The following is a 23,088-nucleotide window of genomic DNA, read 5'->3' as shown; positions in this document are numbered from 1 at the left end:
CTCCCCATCACCCCACAGACCCCCCCCATCACCCCATGCCCCCCCCATCACCCTATTGACCCCCCCACACACATCCCATGGCTCCTCCATCACCACTCCATGAGATATTTCCTCTGCCCCACAAGGTCTCTCCCCCACCCTCCAGCCCAGGCTGCAGGGTGAGGATGGACACAGGCAGCCCCATGGCTGAGCTGCCCCAGGGCTGTTTCAGTCGTGCTCTTGCACCCCCAGCCCTTTGCTTTGGGGCACAGCCCCAGTGACAGTCTCTTGGTTTAGGGGTGCCTGTTCTCTGGACAAAGCCCTGTGCAGCCCCCTCATACTGACCATAGGAGCAGAGGCTGGAGGTGAGCACCAGCCCAGCCTGGGAGCCTGAGTTGGGATCACTGTTTAGCTGGTGGTGAGTGCTAGGGCTGGTGTCTGAGGCTGCAGCCGTGCCACAGCTCCTGGCCACTCTGGGAAGCCACATGAAGCAGCCTTGGGACCCCTCCATTGGCTGGAGTTGCTGTTTCCCAGCCCAGACAGAGGCAGGGTGGCAACCTGTGGCAAGCACATCCTGGAGGGGAGAGTCAGGGTGGACAGGACAAGCCTGGAGGCTCATCTACAAGGTCTGGACAAGGCTCATGGCAGAGTCCAGGCAGAGCTCACCAAGTCCTACTCCTTTGTCCAGCTTGTCCTGGTAGAGCTCAGAGGTGGCCAGAGAGCCAGAGCCAGGGCACTACAGCGAGGGAGTGGCACCAGGAGGCCTCTGGTCTGCACACACACACACCTCCCACCCTTCATAGCACACAGGTCCCCCAGATGCCGGGCCAGGAGGGACCTGGGGCAGTGGTCCCACCCCACAGAAAGCAGGGAAGGGCTGCTCTCTGCCTTGAGCAGAGCAGCCACTGGGGCAGCCCTAGTGAGGAGGGTGGTTATGTCTTGCTGAAGGCACAGCCTTGCCCTGCAGGTCCCCACCAAAGCAGGTGTCTTTGGTTCCCCTCCAGCTGCCAGCTCCAGGAGGAGCAGGTAACGCTGCTGCAGCATCCAGGCCTGGCATGGCTTGGCAGCAGTGGGCACAGCAAGAGCCCACAGACACAGAGCTGGCAGCAGGCAGGAGCTGAGGGGAGGTTGGGCAGATTGGCAGCTCCCCTGCCAGAAGCTCCAGCTGGTCCTGGGGGCTGCAGAGTCCAAAGAGGCAAGAGGTGGCACAGAGGGAGAGCTGGGCAAGTGGAGGGCACCCAGCCAGGGCTGGCCAGCAGCCCCAGGGGAGCGGGTTGAGCAGGTTGGGTTTCAGCTGCTAAGGGCTGGGGTTTGTTGTGCATTTGTTGTCACCATGACAGCCCTGCTGGGACAGAGCAGGGTGCTGGGCAGCTCCTGCTGCTCCTCCTGCAGCATGCAAAAGGAAGGCCAGGAGGGGGCTGTGCTCGGGGCAGAGCCTGTGGTGCAGGAGGAGGCTGCACAGCTCCTGTGATGTGGTGGAGGAGCATTTACACGGTCCAGTGCTCAGCTCCCGGGGGACCTTTCCCTGCTGCTGATTTCCAGTGAGGGTCAGCATGTTCCCAGGCTGTCTCCTGCCCCAAAGAGCTTCATGAGCCACATAACTTACCCACCGAGGCTCACAGCACAGCGTGACACACAGCTCCTGCTGCTGAGCTCGTCCCTGCCAGCACAAGCCAGGCCTGTCTCCCACCTTCCCCCAGAGGCCTGGAGGGCTGCAACAGCTCCAGGGTGCAGCTCAGAGCACTGAGGAGAGCACCAGTGCAACCTCCCCCTCTTTGCCTCTGCACAGACAGCGCAGCTCCCCGAGTCATCCAGCTCCAGGCATGAGTGGCTGGCTCTGCTGCAGCTGCGGGGGGTGAGGCTGGGAGGGAAGGATGAGGTTAGGAGGGAAGGATGAGGTTAGGAGGGAAGGACTGCTGCTGCAGAGCAAGTTGCTACAAAACAGAGAGGAGTGTTTCTGAGGTTGTGCAATATGTATCTGGTCACCCCAGCAACAGAGTGTCCACAGGGCATTGAGAGGGCTGAGGGGAGGGGGATACAGCTCTGGGAGCTTCCTTCCACCCTGCTTCAGATCCAGGCAGTCCCCTCAGATGCCCTCAGGACATCCCAAACATGGAGCCTCAGGAACAGATTTCACCCCAAATCCTTTCCCAAAGGCAGCTTCCCCTGACTTCAAAGAGAAACCCAAGGAGCCAGGCCTGGAGATGAAAGGCTCCAGCAGGCACTGCCAGGCTGGGCACAGCTGCTGGCCTGGGGCCAGGGGCTGTGATTTATGATTTGAGGGGACTCTGGAAAGCTGTCACCATCCCTGCAAATGCATTGCTTGCTCCTCTGGCTGTGGAAAGAGCCAGTCCAGGGCACTGCCTCCTCCTCCTGCTCCTGTCATGTTCCTGCCCAGACAGCTGGTGCTGCAGAAGGTGCTCAGGGATGGCAGCCCTCAGTGTTTCTGCAGCAAGGGGGAGCTGAAGGCATCAGGACTCTGCTGACACCTTAACCCAGCTCTCTGGTGGGCTTGGGCTGTGGTACAGGCAGTGCTCTGGTGGGCTTGGCCAGATGATGCTGCACGAGGGCCCCTGCAGAGGTACCCTAATGTGACTCTTTCCTTGTGCTTCCTCCCACAGCTCTGCTGTGAGTCTTCCTCAGAAACTCCCTCATCACCTGAGCCCTCAAGGGATGAGCTTTGGAGTCCCAAAGGGACAGAAATGAGGAGAGGAAGGAGAGCTTGTCCCTTTTGCAGCCATCCTGGGAGGGTACCAGCAGCCTCCTGATGCCATGTGCATGTGGTAGACAGTGTCTGCAAAGGGGACAAAGTGGCTGGGAAGAGATCAGGGGCAGAGAACAGGTCTCCCAGGAGCTAAAACCATCTCAGCCTCATCCTCTTCACTCCTGAGTGCCCAATAATGCACCTTCACCATGGGTTAGTGGTGGGTTGGGCAGGGTGAGGGGAGGGCTTGGGCTCCAGGAGCTCCAAGGGCTTTTCCAACCCTGTGATTCAAAAGCCCTCCTTTAATGTGGGTGCAGCAAAAGCTCCAAACCCATCCCAAATCATCCTCCCCTGGACACACACTGCTCTGCTTCCTGGCTGTGAGGCTCAGGAGAGGAGAGGGTGGTGTTGGGGGCCCATCCTGCCGGGGCTTGGCTCTGCCCTCAGCTGTTCCATGAACAGAGGAGGTGCTGCACCTTCTGCAGCCTGGATACACCAAAGGAAACGTCCCACAGCTCAGCCAGAGGCAGAAGGATGCCTTCCATCCCTAGGGCAACTCCCAAACCAGGGTGCCCACAGCATCCTGTCAGCCTCCAACAAACCCCACGGGCTCCCACAAGGCAGGAGCAGCACCCAGGGCTCTGCAGGACATCCCTGCACCTCTGACAGAGCAGCACAGCTCTGTCCACAGTGGCAGCCCCAGAGGCTGCAGCCACACAGCTCCCAGAGGCTGGGGCAGGCAGCTCCCACAGGGCCCTGCAGGGAGGAGGGACCCTGTACCCACCCAGCCCGAGGTGCTGAGCTCAGCTGGGAACACAAGGGGCACTGGGGGAACCAGCACCAGCTCAGCTCAGCACTGCAAAGGAAGAGGAGACCATTTAGCAAAAGGCATAGAAAACAAGTTTACTGTGTGCAGAGCTGCTGAAGAGCTCCAAAATGCCTTTGGAACTGGTTCTGCATAGACAAAGGGTAAGAGAACACAGGAGGTCTGCTCAGGGGGATGTGCTGGAGAGAAATTGCCAACACCTTCTGCAGGGGGGACAGCTGGCCCTCAAAAACCCTGAGGCCAGCAGCACTGGGGGTGCAGCCTCCCAGCAGCCATGGGGGGAAACAGCTGGGAGGACTCTGATGGGGATCCACTGGTGATCCACTGGTCCCTGCAGCCAAGCAGTGCCACGTCTGCTGCTCCACCAAGGCTGCTCCCACACACCCCTGCCTTGCCAAAGGCTTGGACATGCCCTGGTGTGGATGTGGCAGCCCAGGTGATGGGAAGGCTTCAGGATCTGCTGTATGCCAGAGCTTCTGGCTGAGAAGGCTGCACTGTGGGCCCCCAGGCTGCTGGGAAGCTGGAGCAGGGCAAAGCACGCTGAGTGCAACACGCTGCTGGGCTGGGCTGCAGGGGGCACAGGGCAAAGGGGCACAGGGACAGGGTGAAATCCTGAGGTTACTCCCTGACCACCTGCTGAAGCTCCTGTGCACAATCCACAGACTGACAGGCTGTAGGCAGATGGGACATTTCACTGTCAGGGTGCAGAGAACAGAGAGATGCAGCTTTGTTCTCCCCCACACCCTCTCCCAGACAGTGCAGCAGAGAATGCAGAGGGCCAGAGGACACAGCCCTTTTCTGCAGAGAGCACCACCAGCTCCCTCTTGCAACACACCTACCTCAGGTTTGTCACCTTATTGCCTCTTGCCTTTGGTTGAGGATGAGAAATGTCTGGAAGGGCTGAGCCCCTCAGCCCCCTGCAGAGCTGCAGGCCTTGGCCAGTGGCAGCCCTTGGCTCAGCCCTCTCAGGGGAGGTTGTTCCCTCTTGACCAGAAGAGTGGAACTGGGCTTGGGGACACTCCTGGGAAGAGGCTGCAGCCAGAAACAACGATGCCTGGGAGAGGAGTTGCTGCCTCTCAGCTAGTTGTGCTGGAAGATGGACAGCATCAGGTCAAAGGATGCTGTGACAAGTCACTGGAGTCGAGGTCTTTGAACAGAAAGGGAACCTCTTGCCCTGTCCCCAGAGGCTGTGGCTTTGCAAAGCTGCTCACTAGGCTGCTGTGGTGCTTGTCCTTATGTCCTCAGGGCACTGGGCACAGCTGCCCAGGTGCTGCTGGCTGCTGCATTTTCTGTGCTGTGGCTCAGATGTGCTCTGGCTGTGCTGGGACTGAGGGATGTGAGGTTCCCCACTGCTCTTACTTACAAACACAGCAGGGATCTTAGCAAAAAGTCTCAGGTCTCCTTCCAGATGTGTGTCTTGCTGGCAGCTTTTCCTTTTCACCTTGTGTCTAGAACACAGGTCCTTCTTCCCACCCACTCTGGGGCTGTCTGTGGACAAGGGATAGTGTTGAGAGCTGCTTGATTTATTCTTAGGAGGCCCATGCAGGGCTGTGCTCCCAAGGCGAGTGTGGGCCACAGGGATCTCATCCATGGACTCTGCAGACTCAGGGTGACCATCAGGTGGGGGTCCTGGGGAAGGGAACGCTGCCAGAGGGAAGAGGTGAAGGCTGGGGGAAGGGGAGGTGGCAGCAGCTGTGGCTGGGAGCTCTGCAGATGGGAAGAAAGGGAGAAGAGAGCTTAAGGAAAGAGAGAGAGAGAGATCCCTCAGCCCCACAAAGACATCAGCAACCCCAGGAACTCTGATAATGGCTGATCTATTGGCAATTACAGAAAATCACACCCTACATTCCAAGTGGAATCACTTCAGAGCACCTCCAAGCACTCAGCAGCACTCCCTCTCCCTTCTGAGGCAGGTGACCTGCCTGGCAGTGCTGGGCTTTCACAACATGCCACGTTGCTGGGTGCCCAGAGCCTGCAATGCAGCCCAGCACAGGGGAGCTGCCTGGTGCACTCACCTGCCTGGGGATGTGGGAAGGATGAGGGCCAAGCTCTAGTGTGTGGTTTTGACTTGCTGCCCATTGCTGAGGAAGAAGCTTTGTGTGTCTTCTTTCTCCTCTTTTTCTGGCGCTGTGAAAGAGGAGAAGTCACTTCATCAGCCCAAAGCAAGGGGACAGACAGGTTGCTTTAATTTCTGCCTCTTTTTAATGCCTTGGGTGTTTAATAATGAGCATTCAGCATGACCACAGGCCAAGAATATTGGCTGAGCTGCTACAAAGCAATGGCAGGAAGCAGGTATGTAATGAACACACATGTATCTGCATCCAGTGATTCTCTGTGTAGGGCCCTTGAAGCTATTGTCTCAGCTGAAGGATGTATCAGACACTGGGGATAAAATGCATTTGAGAGAGAGAGAGAGAGAGAGTTCTTGTCCAAAACACAAGGAGAGCTGAGAGGGAATTTTTCTAGTCATCTAGATAACAAGACATTGATTAATAAGCTTGGAGGAAAGGGGGAGAGCATCATCACCTGCCATTTGAGCAATGGGGAGAGCATCTGGATGTGGATACATGAACAGCAAGAGGGTAAAAAGACTTTGAGCAGCTGTTCTGTGCACTCAAAGGTTCATTTTCACACACCCCATGCCCTAACACCCATATTGAGTATGCTCTAGAGACACACACAGCTTGTTACACCAGCAAAGCAGCACAGAGACAGGCACTGAAGCAGCAGACACTGTTAGGGCTGAGCTGCAAGCTGAGGAGGCAGCAGCAGAATGGATCTGGTCATGAGTGTCAGTGATTCAGGAGAGGAGCCCTAGGACTGGGGCAGGCAGAGGCTGAGGACAGGCAGAGCGTGGGGCACTGTGCCCATGCAGAGGTGCTGCTGTGCAGCAGCCTCCTGCCTACCTGAGAAGGGTCTGCCAAGGGAGGAGCTGGGAGGTCAGGGGAGCAGCTCTGCTGGGGCTCAGCTCCATCGCTGTGGGCACGGAGCTCTGCAAAGCTACAACACGGGGCAGGTAGAAGATGCTTCTCTGAGACATGAACCCCCTCCAGTGCCCACCTACCCATCAGCCTGAGCAAAGCACCCCCTGCCCTGCACAACTGCAGGGAAACTGCTCCTGAGCAGCTCAGCAAAAGTCCTCTCCCTTCCCCAGGGCCATGAGCTAATGAAGAGACACAGAGGCTGTTTTCCCCACGAGCACTTGCCTGTGTTAGAAACTTTGCTGTGGTGACTCACACCTCAGCAAGCCCCAATCACACAACTGTAATGAGCTCAGTCTGGGAATTGCAGGACACATCAGGCAGTGTTAAAGCCATTGAAACACAAACCAACCTGAACAGGGTATTCTAGGAAAGATGCTTTCCCAGGGGAGGGGAGGCAAGTAGTGCTGCAGGTATTCACCCTCCCAAAACTCACTGACTTCACCTTGCCTTGCTCACAACACTGGTGCTCCCCATCCTCCCAAGTCCTTTTTGCCTTTGGGCCCATCAGTGGCTTTGGTGGCAGTTCCCCATTCAGCCTCCATGCTGCTGGGAGACTCCCATCTATGCCTTTACTCACCCTCTCCCTGAAGCCACCATTGTGAAGTCCCCTCTTTGGATGCCAGGGTCTGTGTAGCCAGGGTGGCCTGAAAAAGTCTCTGTTCCCTAGAATAAGAGTGAAACAAATGTCACCTTTTCAGACCAATATGGACAGAGGGTGGGGTTGAGAGGTTCTCACTACAGATATGGCTTCTTGCTCCTCCCTTAGCCACGTGCCAGACGTTTTGTGTCCAGACAGTTGAAGCTCTGCTGCTTAAGAAGATGGAAAAGCAAGACTGGGATGAAGTCCCTGACTCATTCATTTACACCAGCCAGTATTTCATGTGACTCAGAAGCAAATCACACTTAGGAGAGACCAGCACAAACATTTCTTTGGACTGTGTTCAAAATATCACTTAGAGCCTCCATCAGTTACAGGATTCAACCCCAGGAGCTAAGCAGTGAATGCACAAAGCTACTTTCAAAGTCAAAAGGGAGGTAAAGGAAATTAAAGCATCCAGCATCCAGGGGGCAAAAATCAGTGTCTCCTGGTTCCTGTGTGGCTAATAACTGCTGGGCCTTAGAAAGCAGGGGTTACATTGGGCCTTTGCCTCAGGTGAAGTCAATACAATGCCACCCTGACCTTTAAAATTGCACAAGCAGGTCAGAAGACACAAGGAATAAAGCTCCCAAATGCAAGGGCCTGCATTACAGCAAAGGGCTCCTAGTCAGATGGGCAGGGTACCAAGTGAGGCAGGGTATGAAGCCTCCTTGTCAACAGGGACAAGCCCTTCACTGCTGCTTTCCAGCTGCTCTTAGACCTGGATGATTAGCAAGACAACTTTCTAGGTGGGACTTTAAATGTGATAGGCATGAGCTTCCAAAAAAAGCCATTAAACAAGCTCATAAAGATCCATTTGTCTGAGGAGCCTGATGAGCAAACTTGAGAAAATGAAGCCTAAGCTGCACTTCCCCCACAGAAAGAGGTTCCTGAGAGACCTCCTGCAGAGCCTCTGCACCTCAACACATCCAGAAACAGTGGAGACAGGAGCAGAACAGCACAGTGAAGCTTGGTGATGCTACTCCCTTCTGTAAGGCAACAAAAGCAAAAGCCAACCACAAGGAGCTGCAGGAGGTTCTGGTTATCACTGTGGGGTGATGCAGTGGCATGTGGAATCAGCATTGCTAGATGGAAAGCTGGAAAGTGATGCCCATGGGACAAGCAGGGTGAACTCTACATCCCAAGCAATGGGCTCTGGACTAGAGGAGGATTCATGGAGCTGCAGCTTCAGCAGCAGCCAAGAAATCATTTCAGATGGCAGGAATGAAAAGGAAAGGCATAAACAGTTTGATGGTACTGAATAAATTCATCAGCAGCCTGGACACTGGATTCTCTGGAGGCTCCCAGCATCCTCCTCCACAGAAGAGCTGGAAGACAGTGCAGAGAAGAGTGACAAGTGAAAGGTGTGGAGCAGCTTCTGGACAAGGAACAGCTAGTGGAAATACACAGGGCAGGTGTGAGTGAAGAAAGCAAATGGGGAATAATTGTTGACCACCTCTCTAACTCAACATTTAGTTGTATTTTCAAGAGCAAGAGAAGTTGCATTTCTGCCAGAGCATGGCAAGGAGCTGGAGCACTCACTGCCACAGGCTGCTGCAGGTGCCCAGTGCAATGTGCATTCCACAGGAAAGGAGGGGAGTTTGTCTGTGAATTACAGAATCCTAAGGGTTGGAAGGTACCTTGAAAGATCATCCAGGCAGCAAATACAAAGCTGTTTGAAGCTCTGTGCCCCAAAAGCCCCTAACACCTATCACCAAGTGCTGCAAGTGGGTACTGGGGAGCACAGCACCTGCCTCTTTCTTACCTCCACAGCTGGGCAGCATCAGAAGCATCTCACTGCTCAGATCAGCCTGGGCCAGCCTCCTCTACATGCCAGCAGAGACACTTCCAAAATGACTGGTTGCTTTTGAGCATCTGGGAATCAGTGTCTGTGACTGTTAGATAAGAAAGTTGCCAAAGTGGAAAGGCTTCAGGCCTGTTGCCTTTTGTGCTCTGAGTTAATACATTGGTTAAAGAAAGATGGAGAGGAATTCACAGCCACTTTGTAGGTTGTGACATCCCATTGGAAGGGAGTTTGCTCAGCAATCCCAAACACTAGAACCTTCTGCTTTGGCAGTTACCCTTTTTAGGGCTGTTTCAGGTTTATCCAGGTGCAGGATTAAGGATCTGCAGAGACAGCCCACATCCATGTCAAATAAACCTGTAACTCAAGACAGATTGTGTCACCCACTGAACAGTCAACCTACAGAGATGTTTCCTCTAATCTCCCTGGGGACCAAACTGGTAACATTTACATTCAAGCCTCATGCACCTGAGTCAGGAAAGCAGGAGCCCAGACACTGTCACTGTAAGTGGGGTCAGCAAGGCCATGGCAGGAGTGAGAAAACAATCAGCATTCAGTGTCCTCAGCATAGAAACAGAACTGCAGGACTGGCATCTCAAAGGAGAGGAACACATGATGAGGAAGCAGAAATCAAAGAGCTTTTAACAATCCACTTTGTTCATTCCAGCCTTCTATAAATGATGTACAACTGAAGCAGCCACATCAAAGACAGGAAACCATTAGAGCTGGTTGGAGAAGCAAATGGGAGAAGGCTTGAGCAGTGGGAAACTCAACGTTCTCTCAGTGGGACATGAAGCAGGATCACAGGGCAGAGTCCCACCCAAGTTCATTGCAAATCCTGGTCACACTCAGACCTCCTCTGGAGGCTGAATACCAGCTGGATCCACCCCAAGATTCCTGGTTACACCTTCAGGTGGATTCAGCTCCCCTATCACCCACCTCCATGAGAGGCAGTGCCATGGAACATGTCCTGGGAGGGGGGCAGAATTGAACAGGAAAGTAACAGAAAGAGGGTCTGTCACAGGTGTTGAGGCTGAGAGTTCATCTTAACCAGACATTGGAAGAGAGAAGCAAGACTGGAAATGTGAGGGAAGCTGAGTAAACTTCATGTCTGTTACTGAAAGTCAAAGCTCACCAAGCTGAATCAGTGTCCAAAGGCAGCTCAAAGCTTCAGGAACACAACAAACACCCCACCCCAGCTGGTCTCAGCAGCACCATGGTATGATTGCAATTGTGCATTAAAGCACCAGCTCTGGTTTGGTTTCTGTTTCTTTGGATTGCAACTGCTTACAGGAAAGAAAACCCACCCTGTTACTTGTAGATGCTGCTCTGGGTACAGTAAGAGAGGCAAAGGCTGTATATGCCCCAGTGTTCTGCCTTTTGTTGTGACATCTGAACCACTCAAGTGTGCAAAATCAGGGCTTTTACTTTGTGGATGTTCTGAGAACAATTTTACAAGCACATATCCCTTAACAGCCCCTCCTGCAACCTGGGCACAGCCCAAGACTTCACCACAAACATGGAAAACTGAAGGCAAAACCAGCACCTGAGCTTGACTAAGGCTCAAACCCGAGGATTAAAGGGGAAATGCCTCTTTCTTCTTACTCCTGAGGATGAATGAACAGTTAAGACAAGAGTGGGAAGAGGATGATTTCCATTTTATGCTGACATCATCTTGGATCATTTACAAAGGATTTCTCTGTTCAAGCTACAGAAGGCTGCAGTCAACAGAGCCTTGCCTTACAAAAGGCAAGTCACTTGGTGTACTCCTACTCCAATCTATTTGTTTGTGTTTATCTCTGGTTGCTATGTAAGGAAAAGCTGGGGGGTTACCATTTTCCTTAACAATGTTACTGGGCATCAGCCAGTCTTTCTTGTTCCCCAAGGTACTAACTGCAGTCCTGAAACACACAACTCCTTTTCACCCTTGCTTAGAAGCACCAGCACAGACAGGAGAACATCACTCAATGGCTCCATCCCAAGTGTGCAGAGAGAGATCCCACTTCTATTCAGACAGGTCTTCAGTATCAGTCCAAGTGCTGTAACTAGGAGGTGATTAGAGGTGATGCTTTACTACTGGTTTGATTTGCATGGTGAGCAAAGCTCTACGAGACAAAAGTGCCAAATATTTTTGTTGTTATGGAAACTGTTTAAACTGACAGTTCAGCTTTTCCAAGGCCTGTGGATGAAAAGCTGGGGTCTCCATGGTTTGGCTGTGTTACAGAAAGGGAATTAGTTCACTTCCCATTTTGCTTTGACAGGAAGATAACATACCCTGTGAGTGAGCCCAGAATCTCCACACAGAACATCTGGCTGAAGCTTGGGACAGAACTGACTTCTCAGGAAACAGAAATCTGGTTGGATAGCAGGTGACTGACTTGCACCAGATGAAGTTCCCAGGGATCACAGAGTCATTTAGACTAGGAAGTACTTCTGGAAGTTTCTAGTCCAGCTCCTTATTAAAGCCAGGACAGAATTTGTCTGGTGAAATGTTGAGTGCTCCAGGGACAGAGTTGCCTTGCAACAAAATAAATGACACTGAACCTCTCAACTCAGAGCAAATATATCTGCCAGGGCACAGTGTAACAGCAAAGAGCTCGTGGAACTCTCTTTACAGACACAGCTCAATGCCTCAGTAATCACAAGGACTCTTATCACTATGTAGACTCAGTTCAAAGAACAGCAGATACCTGGGTCATTTCTGAACATGATTGTGCCCTCTTCAAGATGGTTCAGCTATTTGGTATTGTTAGCTGCTGGATTGATTAGCCCCAGTTTCTCCAGCCTTGGAGATTGTCCTGCTCAGGTCAGCCAGCCAGACACGTGCTACCACCCAAACAGAGGGTCCTGTCTGTCCCTGACACAGATCCCTTCCCACTCTCCCCTCATCCTCCTTCCTGCTGACACAGGAGTGTGACTGCTGGATGAACCAGCTGGGAAGGAGCTGGGCCAGCTCAACACAAGCTCAACTATTTTTCTTTTAGTCAAGTTGACTCTTACCCAGATGAGATCCCCCACCCTGCTCCCTGCATGACTGCAGCAAACAGCTGCACTGGCAGAAGAGGACAGACAGTGCAGGGCCCCAAACAAGCGTTGGAGGGAGGGAGTGGGTGGGACAGATTCCTTTGAAAGCAAAGACCTGCTTATGCCTGAAGTGTTCATCAAATGCTCTCTCACATCCTACTCAACTCCAAAGTACCTCTGAAGTCTGATCTCTAGCAGCTGCCTCTAAAATGTGGAGGTCACAGGAGTGAAGCAAACTTCCCCCTGCACACAAGCAAAGGCTTTGAGAAGTGGACTGAAGGCAGGACAAGTACCTGACTGGGTCTTACTTGAGAAGGATGAGACTCCTGTTGCTTGTCCCTCTCCTTCTCGTGCTGGGGCCTCTGCTGCAGGATGTACTCGTATGTAGTCAGTTTGTTCCACACTGGGAGGAGAGAGAGAGGGAGCTGTCAGGGCAGGAAAGGCCACTCCCTGGTCACACTTACACACACAATCAAAGAGTAACCAGAAACATGAAAAGGATGAGAGGCAAAGCCAAAAGCACCTTTGCACTGTACATCTTTCTCTTGCCATCATCTCACTTTCTCATAGTCTCACTGTTCTTTGAAAGCCTCAGACACACTGCACAGCAGCAATGTGTTCAGCTTAGCTCAGAGCAAATCCATTAGTCATGCCCAATAAGAGCAAGATCACACAGAAAGCTCAGTGAGCAGTCAGGAGGTATGTGATGCTAAATGAAGGTAAGAAATTCATCAGGTTCATCTGTCCTGGAGAAGAGATTGAAACACTTTGTGTCCAAAACACTAAGCACCAAATGCACACTTTGCCTCGTGTCAAACAGATGTGCCCAGAGCTTTCATGTGCCTGAGTTCATGTGCTCTTGAGGTCCCCCACACAAACACATCTGCTTCCACAAATGACCAAAAGAATCTGACCTTTCTGAGAGCTTGGTTTCCTCATGAGACCCAAGACATTTTGAGGACCCAGAACTCAGACATTCCTCCCATAGTGACACTGTTGTGGTATTTTTTAGAGCACAAGCCCCAGGAATGGATGCTGGAGGTTTTTAGTGCACAGCCTGGAAGCCACTCTTCATTTTTACAGAAGCACAGTAGTTCAAGCAGATGCCTAAGATATGGGACATTCAGCCTAAAACCCTTCCTCTGCCTGAGGACATTTGTATCAGTAACATCTTACCTCTCAAACCCCTGCCCTAAACACAAGACTGCTTCACAGGGAAGTGGGGGAGAGCAGAAGGTGTCTCTCCTGGTAAAGCAACAGTCTTATGGAGAAATAGGAACTCAAGATCCATCTGGGCAGGAAGGCAGAGCACAAACCCTTGGCAAGCCTTTAGCAGAGGGATTAGTGAATGCTCCTGCTGGGGACAGGGCAGCTGCTGGCAAATGCTCCTGGAATGGCACCGGATGCTTTATGGGAGAAATGGAGTTGTGGCACAAGCAAGAGGGCTACAAACCATTTCCAGATGAGAGCTCCTTGGTTTCTGAGCACTTAACAGTACAGCTTTGAAAATATCTCAGTAGAGCTCTTTAGCTAAGAAAGCCTGCATTTGCCTGACCAGATACCACTGCAGCACAGCCTGTGTAACACACAACCACTGCCAGTGAAAAGCCTCATCCCCCCTCCTATACTTTCTACTCTTTCCTTTCTTTTTATCCTGCTTACTGTTGGTCTGTCAGTAGTGAAGACAAGAAAATATCCTCCCTCCATCCTTCTGAACTGCCATGCTTCACTGAATGCCTCTGGAACTGAGCCTCAATCAAGACTTGTGCTCTTGGACACGTGGACCTACTGTTGTGAGAATAACCTACTTCCTCCCTTTGGAGTGAGAGCAGTGAGTAATGAGAGGCAGGAGAGCAGTTCTGAACAACTCACTGGGCCTGGAACAAAAGTAAGTTCTAAAACTTTCACAGCTATCCTTGAGTTAAGTCAGGGATTTATTTTCAGGTGACACTTAAAGGCCACACCACTGCCAGGGCTGCTGGCTGCCGTCTGCAATCTGAGGCAGGGGAGAGGGATGTAAAAAACTCAGTAATTACACTTTAATTGGCAATTTGTATTTCTAGTCCCCCAAAGGAGCTCAGACAGTTGTCTACCTTAAGGCACTCAGGTGAGACACTTGATAACCACAGGTGTGAAACAACAGGAATCTAAACCAGACTTTGTCCATCCATCTCCAGTGGCAAGTGTGATGTACACCCACGTGCCACACTCAGTCTTGGCTTCCATAGGCCACCTCTGTTCCTTTCTAGCAGCCACTTTTCTGCACAGCTGGAACCAGTTTCAACAGAGCAGCAGATTTTAACTCAATGTTAACAATCATTCCATTCTGTTTCCATGTAAAGACTTAAAATTGGCCCAGAAACAAACGTTAATTTGGCTCAAAATTTAGTCTGAAAGAGGAAAAAAAAGCAGCACCCCAAGAAAACAGCAACAAATAAATCCTCCAAACGGAGCAGAACTAGTGTAATGAAATGTGTCCTTCTCCCGAGGAGCCAGCACCCTCTTGTGGGAGTTCTACGCAGAGACAGGAGAAACACCCTCAGCTCTGAAACCCAATCATCTTCCCCCACCCGAAAGAAATCCTCCTGGAGCTGCCCCAGCCCTGTTATCCTTTCAGTCTTTCTGCAGGGGGAGATGAGCCTTTGAAATCTCCAGGCATCACCATCATCCAGCAAAGCCCACTTCTACCAAGAAAGCAAAATCACAGCATGACTGAATTGAAGCTCTGAGAGGCTGTGGAAGGAGGAGGGCAGTGGGTGACCTCCCTGACTAATGCTGCTGCCAGTGGGGATCAAACACTGCACCTCAGCACGCAGCTCTTCTGCTGCTGGAGCTGTGCTGGCCTGTCTGACCTACTTTGTGTTGGCACCTGCATCACTGTTAACTGACAAAATCCACCTCTGCAAGCACTGGCCTCATTTCTCTCCCACCACAGCCCTTTCCCCCCCCCCTCCCCAAGTTTTGGCATCACTACTGCAAGGGTAAGAACTTTCCTCATCATGACGTAGGTCAGGCAGCCAAACAACAGTGGTTTCATTTTAGATGATGGCTGAAAAAAGGGTTTTGATGCCCATCTGTACATAAACAAACATAAACTTCCCTTCTTGACAGAGTAACAAGTAGGAGACCCAATGAAAAGCCCTTCTGAAAACCTCCCCCTCTGAATGCCACAAGTCTCTTTGTGCTGCTGTGCCTTGATCAGGACCTCAGGCCTCCTCTCTGAAATTTAGATCAATACCACTCACATTTCTCTGGGGCAACAGAGAAACAGACTGTCTGACTCCTCAGACTGGGGAGTACAGTGAAGAGGCTCCCAAAAGCCCATATGCAGAGCCAATCTGAATGTCCCATCACTGGCAATGAGACCCCCACTGGTCTCTCTGCTGCTCTCCCATGTGCTTTCAGTTCCAGGCTATCACAGCTCAGACACATGAATGCCCAATGCAAGCCCCACACTGCACATGCATGGATAAACCCACCTGGTATTGGGGGAAAATCCAAAGTGCAACATCAAACCCAATTGTTCTCCCTTTCCTTGGCAATCTTGCCCAGGGGGGGTGTGTGTGTACTTGTGACATGGGTGAACACCCAGTGAACACACGAGTGGAAGCAGCTGAGCCAAAATGAACTGGGGATACAGGTGAGAGGAACACAACACCTACTGAGATAGATGTGAAAGATCAAGAGGTGGCCAAGCAGGATCACAGTCATCAGGCTAAGGAGAATAAAGATGCCAGCTGTGCCCAGGACAGCAGATGCCCGAGTCTCAACGGGAGCTGCGGGAAGAAAGACGAGCCAGCAGTCCGTGTGGTTCTGCAGAGCTGTGAAACAGAGAGAGCTGGAGGTCAGCACATTGTCCAGGTACTAAATATCTCCAGTTAAACTTCACAGCTGGAAATACTGCTGGCTCAAAAGCAGCTGCAGACCCCTTATGCACCGAGAACTCTCGTGTCTGCAAGGCCTTTAGGGAGAGCGGTCAGCTCTGTAAGGAAAGACACGCTGTTCAGCTGAGCAGAGGTGCTCTTGCAGAAACAGAGCACTGAAGGAGTAAGGGAAGGAGCTCCTCTGCAGTGGGAGGGCCCACAGAACCCAAAGCCACGGGTGACAGGGGGGCTGGGTGCTCAGGAAGCAGGGCTGGTACCGTGGAAGTGCCGGTCAGAGCGCAGCATCGCAGGGTCCAGGAAGAACTCTGCAAAGACGTAACAGGCGACGAGCAGCAGGAGCCCGAGGCCCAGGATGGCTGACAGCACGCTGTTCAGGAAGAGCCTGCAAGGAGAGGAGAAGTCTGAGCAGCTTCAGTAACCTCACACACACAGTTCCAAAGCCCAGCCTCTCATAAAGACAGAGATACACAGGCAGATGTCCCAAAGCACTGGGATGCTCTTATCCTTATGAGAGATAGAGGTGCTCGGTCTGGCTCCTGATTTGTTACCCTGAGGGACCAACCTGTAACCCTTCAGAGCAACCACAGTCACAAACCACTCAAGAATATGCAGGACAAAGAGCCCCCTGCACAAAATCTGAAGGTAGTGTCCTGTGGCAACCAGCAGTAACAACTCTTTGCCTTCCACATGGCAGGAAAGCCAATGGAAGCAACCCTCAGTGACAGCCTCCTTAGCCCTTATCTTAATCCTGGCACAGCTGAGAGGGGCCTGTATGCTGCTGCAACTCCTGCCAACAGGCAGCCTTGTAGGGCAAGCACACAGCCTGGATGCAGCTTGTTTCAAGAGCATGATCACAGTTCTATTCCCACTCCAGCTCTCAGAAGCATTAAGGACACAATCAATATCCCACAAGTTTCTCCTGTAATAGCAAACAAGATCAAGCTCTCTGGTTTCTACTCATAGATATTCAGCTACAGAGTTACAAGCATAGCAGTTTTACCCCTGGTTATTTGACTCTCATCAACACACTTGCATTTTCCACCTAGTTCTCCCATGACTGGTTTTATTCAGCCAAGGTCTGAAAGAAAAGTGGTTCTGTGTGGCTGAGTACAGACTGGACTGAGATGGAAGAGAAGGGACAACATTATTGATGCAGTGCTGTGCACTCATCACAATGACAGGCTCTTACCAGTAATTCCTCTCTCCCACACAGTTGTTCAGCCATTTGCAGTGGTGATCAAAGCCACACACACACTTGTTGCAAGTTCCACAGTGCTTTGACTTGGCACTCCTGCCAAAGGAAGGGTGATGTTAACGTGGCAGCACCAGCTCAGTACAAACCCAGGGGGTCACAGCAGCAGAGATCCTGGTAAGAGCAAGAAAAACCTTCTGCCCCAAGAGAACTCCAACACATATGAGCCCTGTCAGCTGTTGTTGGGCCACAACCCCAAACACTTCAAGATTTGCCTTTCAGTGCTCTGTGTGTTTTCTAACTGGTAGAGCATCCATTTCTTACTTGGAAGCAGTTCTACAAGGCTTGATCTTAAATACCTCCCCTCCAAGCACCACTTGCTACCCTGTTTGCAACTATCCTCACACACACACACACACACAAGATACATGTCAGGTCAAACACCAACATCCAGCTAACAGCAACAGTGCAGTTCTCTCCCCACAACATGTGAGCTAGTAAATAAAACACAGGACCATGTGCACAGGTAACAGTGGGCACCAACTCAGCTGCCAACACTCTGACAACAGGCTGGGGTCTGACTACTGCTCTGGGGCTGCAGAGGCTCAGCCTCAGCCCTGCAGCCTGACATTAAACGCTAACGGAGGAGTGTGGTGGTGAAGATGAAAGAGCAGCAGAAGGAAAAAGAGCAGATACTTACACATCCACATCACAGACATGGCAATGATGGTTCTCAATGACATGTGCATGCTGACTACGACTGAAGGTGGCCAGAGGCCCCAGATAGTTTTTCTCTCGCACGTTCGCATCCGCAGGATCGATGGAGACTGCAGTAAGATGAACAACTAAATGGTAGATAAAACACACTCCTGGACACTGAAGTTACACAGTTAAGGATTGTATGAGTGGTTCAATGCAGATATTTTTGGTTCTCCTTAATACACAAAGCCCACACAGATGGCAAATATAAGGCTGAGAAGTGGCAATCACTACGTAACTGATGGCAGCACATCAATCCGAGCTTTGATCACAGAGACGTTTGCACTGTAGTAAGTGTCTGCAAAAACAAGATGACTAAACCTAGAGGAGCAGCTGCCCTTGTCATGTAGTACTCTGCCTCACAGAAACATCCTTCCCAGCACAGGAGCTGTAATGTTGACCTTTACTCACCAGGATCTGACCCCACGCACAGACTGTTGGCGTAGATCCACATTTCCTAGTCCATAGAGACTCTTTGGAAAGGCCCAGTCAGTTAAGGCCATGCACATGCCCCCTCACAGGAGCAAACTTCCAAGAAAGAAAAAGAAATAAAGTCACATCAAAGCACCAGCACTGATCATTTTGCTTTATCCTGAGCTGGGCAAAAGTCCAGCTCCAAAACTGAAAACATCTTGTGACTGCTCCTACACAGAAGAGGCCAGGAAGGAACCTTCCCTTTCCTTAGGGCTGCTTAAGAATCTGATCAAATCCAGGGCTCTGCACTTTCCTAGTCACCTTAACAGTGTCTCTCTCACTCTCAGCAGGGTGCTTGAGAAATCATTTCTCAGTAGACTGTAATTGAATCAGCACGGATGCAAAAACAATACCCTTCTGGTTTATTTGTTACACACTGAGCCACGCACATCACTCAACTACAGGAAACAGAGCAGCGGAGGAGGCGAGACGCCAGGGTTCTGGATGAGAAAGGGTGCTGGGAGCAGCTGAGGGCAGGGTGAGGAGAGGGAGCAGCGCCGGGGAGGTGTCCCCATCCCCTGTGGCTGCTGCCGGGGCTGGAGGCGGCGGCGCCGGGCAGAGGCGGGGAGGGGGCGGAGATGGAGCAGCGGGGCAGCGGCGGGACGGTCCCTGCTTGAAGCCAGGAGAGGTTGAGGCCGGGCCGGGGACTGGGGAGACCCCAGGATGTGCCCAGGGAAAGGCTTTGGTGCTGAGGTGAGGGAGCCCTGGCCCAGGCTGCCAGGGAGGGTGTGGAGGCTCCTTCTCAGGAGGTTTCCAACCCCAGCTGGACACGTTCCTGTGCCCCCTGAGCCAGGGGAAGCTGCTTGAGCAGGAGCTGGGGCTGCAGCAGCTCTGCAGGACCCTTCCAGCCCCCAGCATTTGGGGATTCAAGACAAGAGAAGATCAAGATTATGGTCATACTTCAGAAAAACACCCAGGCCCAGCTGCCTTTTCCAACACTAACAATCATTTTCAACCCCCTGCTGCCAGTTTATCCCAGCCCACATTCTCCTCCTGACCAAAGGATACGATGTAGCCAGCAGGCAGCCAGTGGCGAGGCAGGAGAGGAACCAGGATCCCAAAGCCAACCAGAGCAAAGAAGAGGTACAGCAACCAGGCAGTAACCTGGAAGAGATGCAGAGGCCAGCTCCAGCCGTTCCTCCGAGCACGTTGTACCTGCACCTCGGCAAAAGCTTCAACCAGATTCTCTGGAGCTGTCTTATTAGGAGGTTTTTTGCAGACATTCATCTACAGGAACCAAAAAACAGGAAACAAACCAAAAAACTATGTGATACAAAATGTTGTGACCAAGCTTGAGTCCTGGAGATGTGTCCAAAGTGGACAGAGAGCTGAGGAGCCTGCAATGACACAGCTCAGGGGAGGCTTCTCTCTGCACAGGGGAGCTGCCACTGATAGCAACAAAAGGGAGAACCACAGCTATGCACTCTAAAAGCAAGTGCTGATGTCTGCATGAAACAACACCCCAAGCTTTCAACAAAGGGAAACACTTAGAGGCTTGGCCAGACTTTGAATGGATCTGTATCTAAACTGAGTAAAAAGAGCACAGAAGGTGAGAGCACACAGCAGCCTGGAGATGGAGAGCGATATGCTGCAGTCTGGGGCTGTGCTCACACCACAGCACTGTTAGAGAGGCCAGCAGAACACATGCTACACCTGTCTGATAGGCCATGTTTTCCTTCCAGCTAGGGCAGAGGAGTGCAGCAGAGTGGCCCCATGGTCTGGAACTGCAATTTAACACTACACCTGAGAAAACAGAGACCCCTTTGTCAGCAACAAAGGAAGGGGAAAGATTAGTACCTGGAAAGATGAACCTCAACAATAAAAAGGGGGGGAAGAAGCAGGAGTTACTCCACAACACAAGCTTAAAGCTGACTGTTGCTAGAGCAGAATAGTCAGTTACACACAGAGGACATCATGCAGAAAGCAGGTTGGTTAGTCAGTTGCCCTACAATGTCTGGGCTCCTGGCAGGAGAAAGATTCAGCTGCAGAGATGAGTTATGAACCTGGAAAGTTCCTGATGTGTATGATTCCTGTTTGCACAATACCCACAAGCTCAGAAGTGATTTCTCCTGTTTTCAATTTGACTTGGATTATTAGTTGTTGCTTTTCCTTTGCCACACAGTCAGGACAATGAGCTTTTGAGAGCAGAGGGTTGGGCTGCCATGCTTCACAGAAAATTCAGGTGCAACAGCTACGAGGCAGTGTGACACCTGCAGCAGCTCAGCATTGCAAGATCAGCATGAAGAAGCTCTGCTTGACTTGAGGTACCTTTGCACCACACTCACTATCCCTTCCTAACTAGAGATGTTAAATTGACACTTAACAGGGCCAAGTAGCTCCAATTAGCCTGATGAACTGATTAACCAGTGCACTGAAAGAAAAGGAGGAGGTCTCTGACTCACTTGCAGTGTTTTTGATAATGGTTCCAGCACCAGAGAGATGCCAAGGGGCTGGCAGAGGGCAGGCATGCCAACATGCTGGAGGGGTTCAGACCTTGGCACACACGGTCCTGCCTTAGTCCCAGGCAAAGGGCCAGGAGCCTTTTGGGCTCAGCTGGCAGAGAAGCAGTGGGTAAGGACACAAACCAAGGTAAGTGGTGCTCACCTGCACAGTCTTATCAACAAACAGGCTGGAAAAAGAAAACCCTCCCTTGAGCCTTTGAAGAAATGAGCAGCATCTGCCTGCACTCATCAGTGACATTGCAACGTGGCAACTGGCTCAGCAATGATGAGAAACAGCTACTAATCATGTGATACTTTTCTCACTAGGCTGGTGAAAACTTGCTTACACATCACTTTGAGCCACCTGTCACAAAAACATCTCAGACTGTTATTTGAAGACATTCCCAGGTTTCTCCTTTCTCCTAAACCAGACCCTGCTGAGTGCAGCCAGGCCAATGCAGACCCTGGAATCCCTGTGCTGCTGCAAGGTCTTCCTGTTGAACAACACCAGATGGGACTAACACTGTTCTTTAATGTTCAAAACTTCAGTAGAAGCCAATAGAATTTATTGTTTTGTGGTGAATTGTGAGTAAAACTAGTAGAGGATCCCTCCTGGCTCAACTGTCCCCAGGGCTGCAGTCAGCCCAGAGCAGCACCCATCTGGTAACGGACCCTGAAGAAGGAAGAGAGCTGCACAGAATGCTTTGTCTGTCCCCTTTCACAAGGAAGGTTCATCTTGTCTTTCCCTTATATCTCTATGGCTTCTCTTGGTGCTGATGCAGTAGTTATCCACTAATAGTGATGAAAAACAAAGCTATATCTGCAGAGGCTTGAGGATCCAGCACCTCTCCTTCCTGGTGGGGTGTCCCACGCTGTGGGTGTGGCCAGTACTCCTTTCTACCCAGATACACAAAACACTGAATGCAAAGACCCCCAATCAGGGCCAAAAGTCACCATCAGGGTTTACTGAGTTGTTGTACACACAGGAGAGGTAACTGGATTGATTGTTAGCTGGTTGTTAAATAGAAGTCACCAGGAGTTACAGCAGAGAATAGAGTTGGAAAAGCCCTTGAAGCTGCTGCAGTGCCAGCCCTGCCCTCACCCTGCCCAGCCCAGCACTGACCCACAGCCTCAGCACCTCAGCACCATGGCTTTGGGATCCCTCCAGGGCTGGGCACTCCCCCAGCTCCCTGGCACAGGGGCTCACACCCCTCCCAGGGAAACAGCTCTGCCTCAGGTCCAACCTCAGCCTCCCCTGGGGCAACCTGAGCCCCTTTCCTCTTGTCCTGTCATTACTGGGGAGCAGAGCCTGACCCCCAGCTCCCTGCAGCCTCCTGTCAGGGAGTGTCAGAGAGTGCTCCTGCCTCCCCTCAGCCTCTTCTCCAGGCTCAACATCCCCATTCCCTCAGCCCCTCCCCAGCCCCTTGTGCTCCAGCCCCTTCCCCAGCTCTGTGCCCGGCTCTGGCCACGCTGCAGCCCCTCAGTGTCCCTGTGGCAGTGAGTGAGGGGCCCAGCACTGAGCACAGCCCTGGAGCTGCAGCCTCCCCAGGGCCCAGCACAGGGGACAATCCCTGCCCTGCTCCTGCTGCCGCTCCAGTGCTGATCCCAGCCAGGCTGCCCTTGGCCTCTTGCCCCCCTGGGCTCGCTGCTGGCTCCTGTTCAGCCGCTGCCACCAGCCCCCCCAGGCCCTTTCCCTGCAGCAGTTTCCAGCCGCTCTGGGGAGAGCCAGCTACACCCCCCCCCGGCTCCCCGCCGCCCCCTTCTCCTCACCTTCTCCCCGCAGAGGAGGCTGAAAGCGGCTCCGTAGCCGCCTCATCCCCGGACGGGTAACGGAACTCCGGGCTCAGTCCTTACGCCGCAGCTCGCGGGCTCCTCAGGCCGCTGAGGCCCGTCGCCATGGCTACGGACGGGGCTACGGCGGGGCGAAGGCGGCAAAAAGCCTCCGGGCGGGAGCGCGGCGAGCGAGGGGAGGAGGGCTCGGAGGCAGAGTGCGGCTGGGAGCGTGGGGCCATGGCGGGGGCCGGGGCGTTGGTGTGGCCAGAGCGTCTCGCCAAGCCGCTGCGTGAGGGGATGGTCGGAGCTGACTGCGAGGTGCCGGGGCTGCGGCGGAGAAAGGGCGCTGGGACCAGTTTCGGATGGGTGCTGGGAGAGGCTGAGGGCGGGGTGAGGAGCCGAGGGCGGGGTGAGGAGCCGAGGGCGGGGTGAGGAGCCGAGGGCGGGGTGAGGAGCCGAGGGCGGGGTGAGGAGCCGAGGGCGGGGTGAGGAGGCGGAGAGCTGAGGGCAGGGTGAGGAAGGGGAGCGCCGAGGGCGGGGTGAGGAGCTGAGGGCAGGGTGAGGAGCTGAGGGCGGGGTGAGGAGCTCAGGGCGGGGTGAGGAGCTG

General features: G+C 52.6%; 1 protein-coding gene across 7 annotated transcripts; it reads right to left on the bottom strand.

Moving 5' to 3' along the window:
• Positions 1-3,560: 3,560 nt before the first annotated feature.
• Positions 3,561-22,974, bottom strand: ZDHHC1 (zinc finger DHHC-type containing 1). 7 transcript variants are annotated; one of them, XM_062007409.1, is made up of 11 exons: positions 22,479-22,974; positions 19,276-19,494; positions 17,735-17,910; positions 17,032-17,133; positions 16,100-16,224; positions 15,621-15,779; positions 12,252-12,361; positions 7,071-7,156; positions 6,416-6,509; positions 5,525-5,636; positions 3,561-5,216 (listed from the first exon to the last, which is right to left on the bottom strand). In XM_062007409.1, exons 2-11 carry the CDS (start codon positions 19,492-19,494, stop codon positions 4,720-4,722), a joined length of 1,680 nt encoding a protein of 559 aa, XP_061863393.1. In that variant the 5' UTR covers positions 22,479-22,974; the 3' UTR covers positions 3,561-4,719. The 7 variants fall into 7 exon arrangements, with proteins under 7 accessions (XP_061863393.1, XP_061863397.1, XP_061863394.1 ...); XM_062007413.1 differs by having other exon boundaries at positions 3,561-4,997; XM_062007410.1 differs by having other exon boundaries at positions 12,267-12,361.
• Positions 22,975-23,088: the final 114 nt, after the last annotated feature.

The sequence above is a fragment of the Colius striatus genome, chromosome 14, assembly GCF_028858725.1.
Source record: "Colius striatus isolate bColStr4 chromosome 14, bColStr4.1.hap1, whole genome shotgun sequence".
In the NCBI taxonomy this organism is placed as follows: domain Eukaryota; kingdom Metazoa; phylum Chordata; class Aves; order Coliiformes; family Coliidae; genus Colius; species Colius striatus.
The sequence above is the reverse complement of the archived record's forward strand: the minus strand, read 5'-3'. Positions and strand labels throughout refer to the sequence as shown.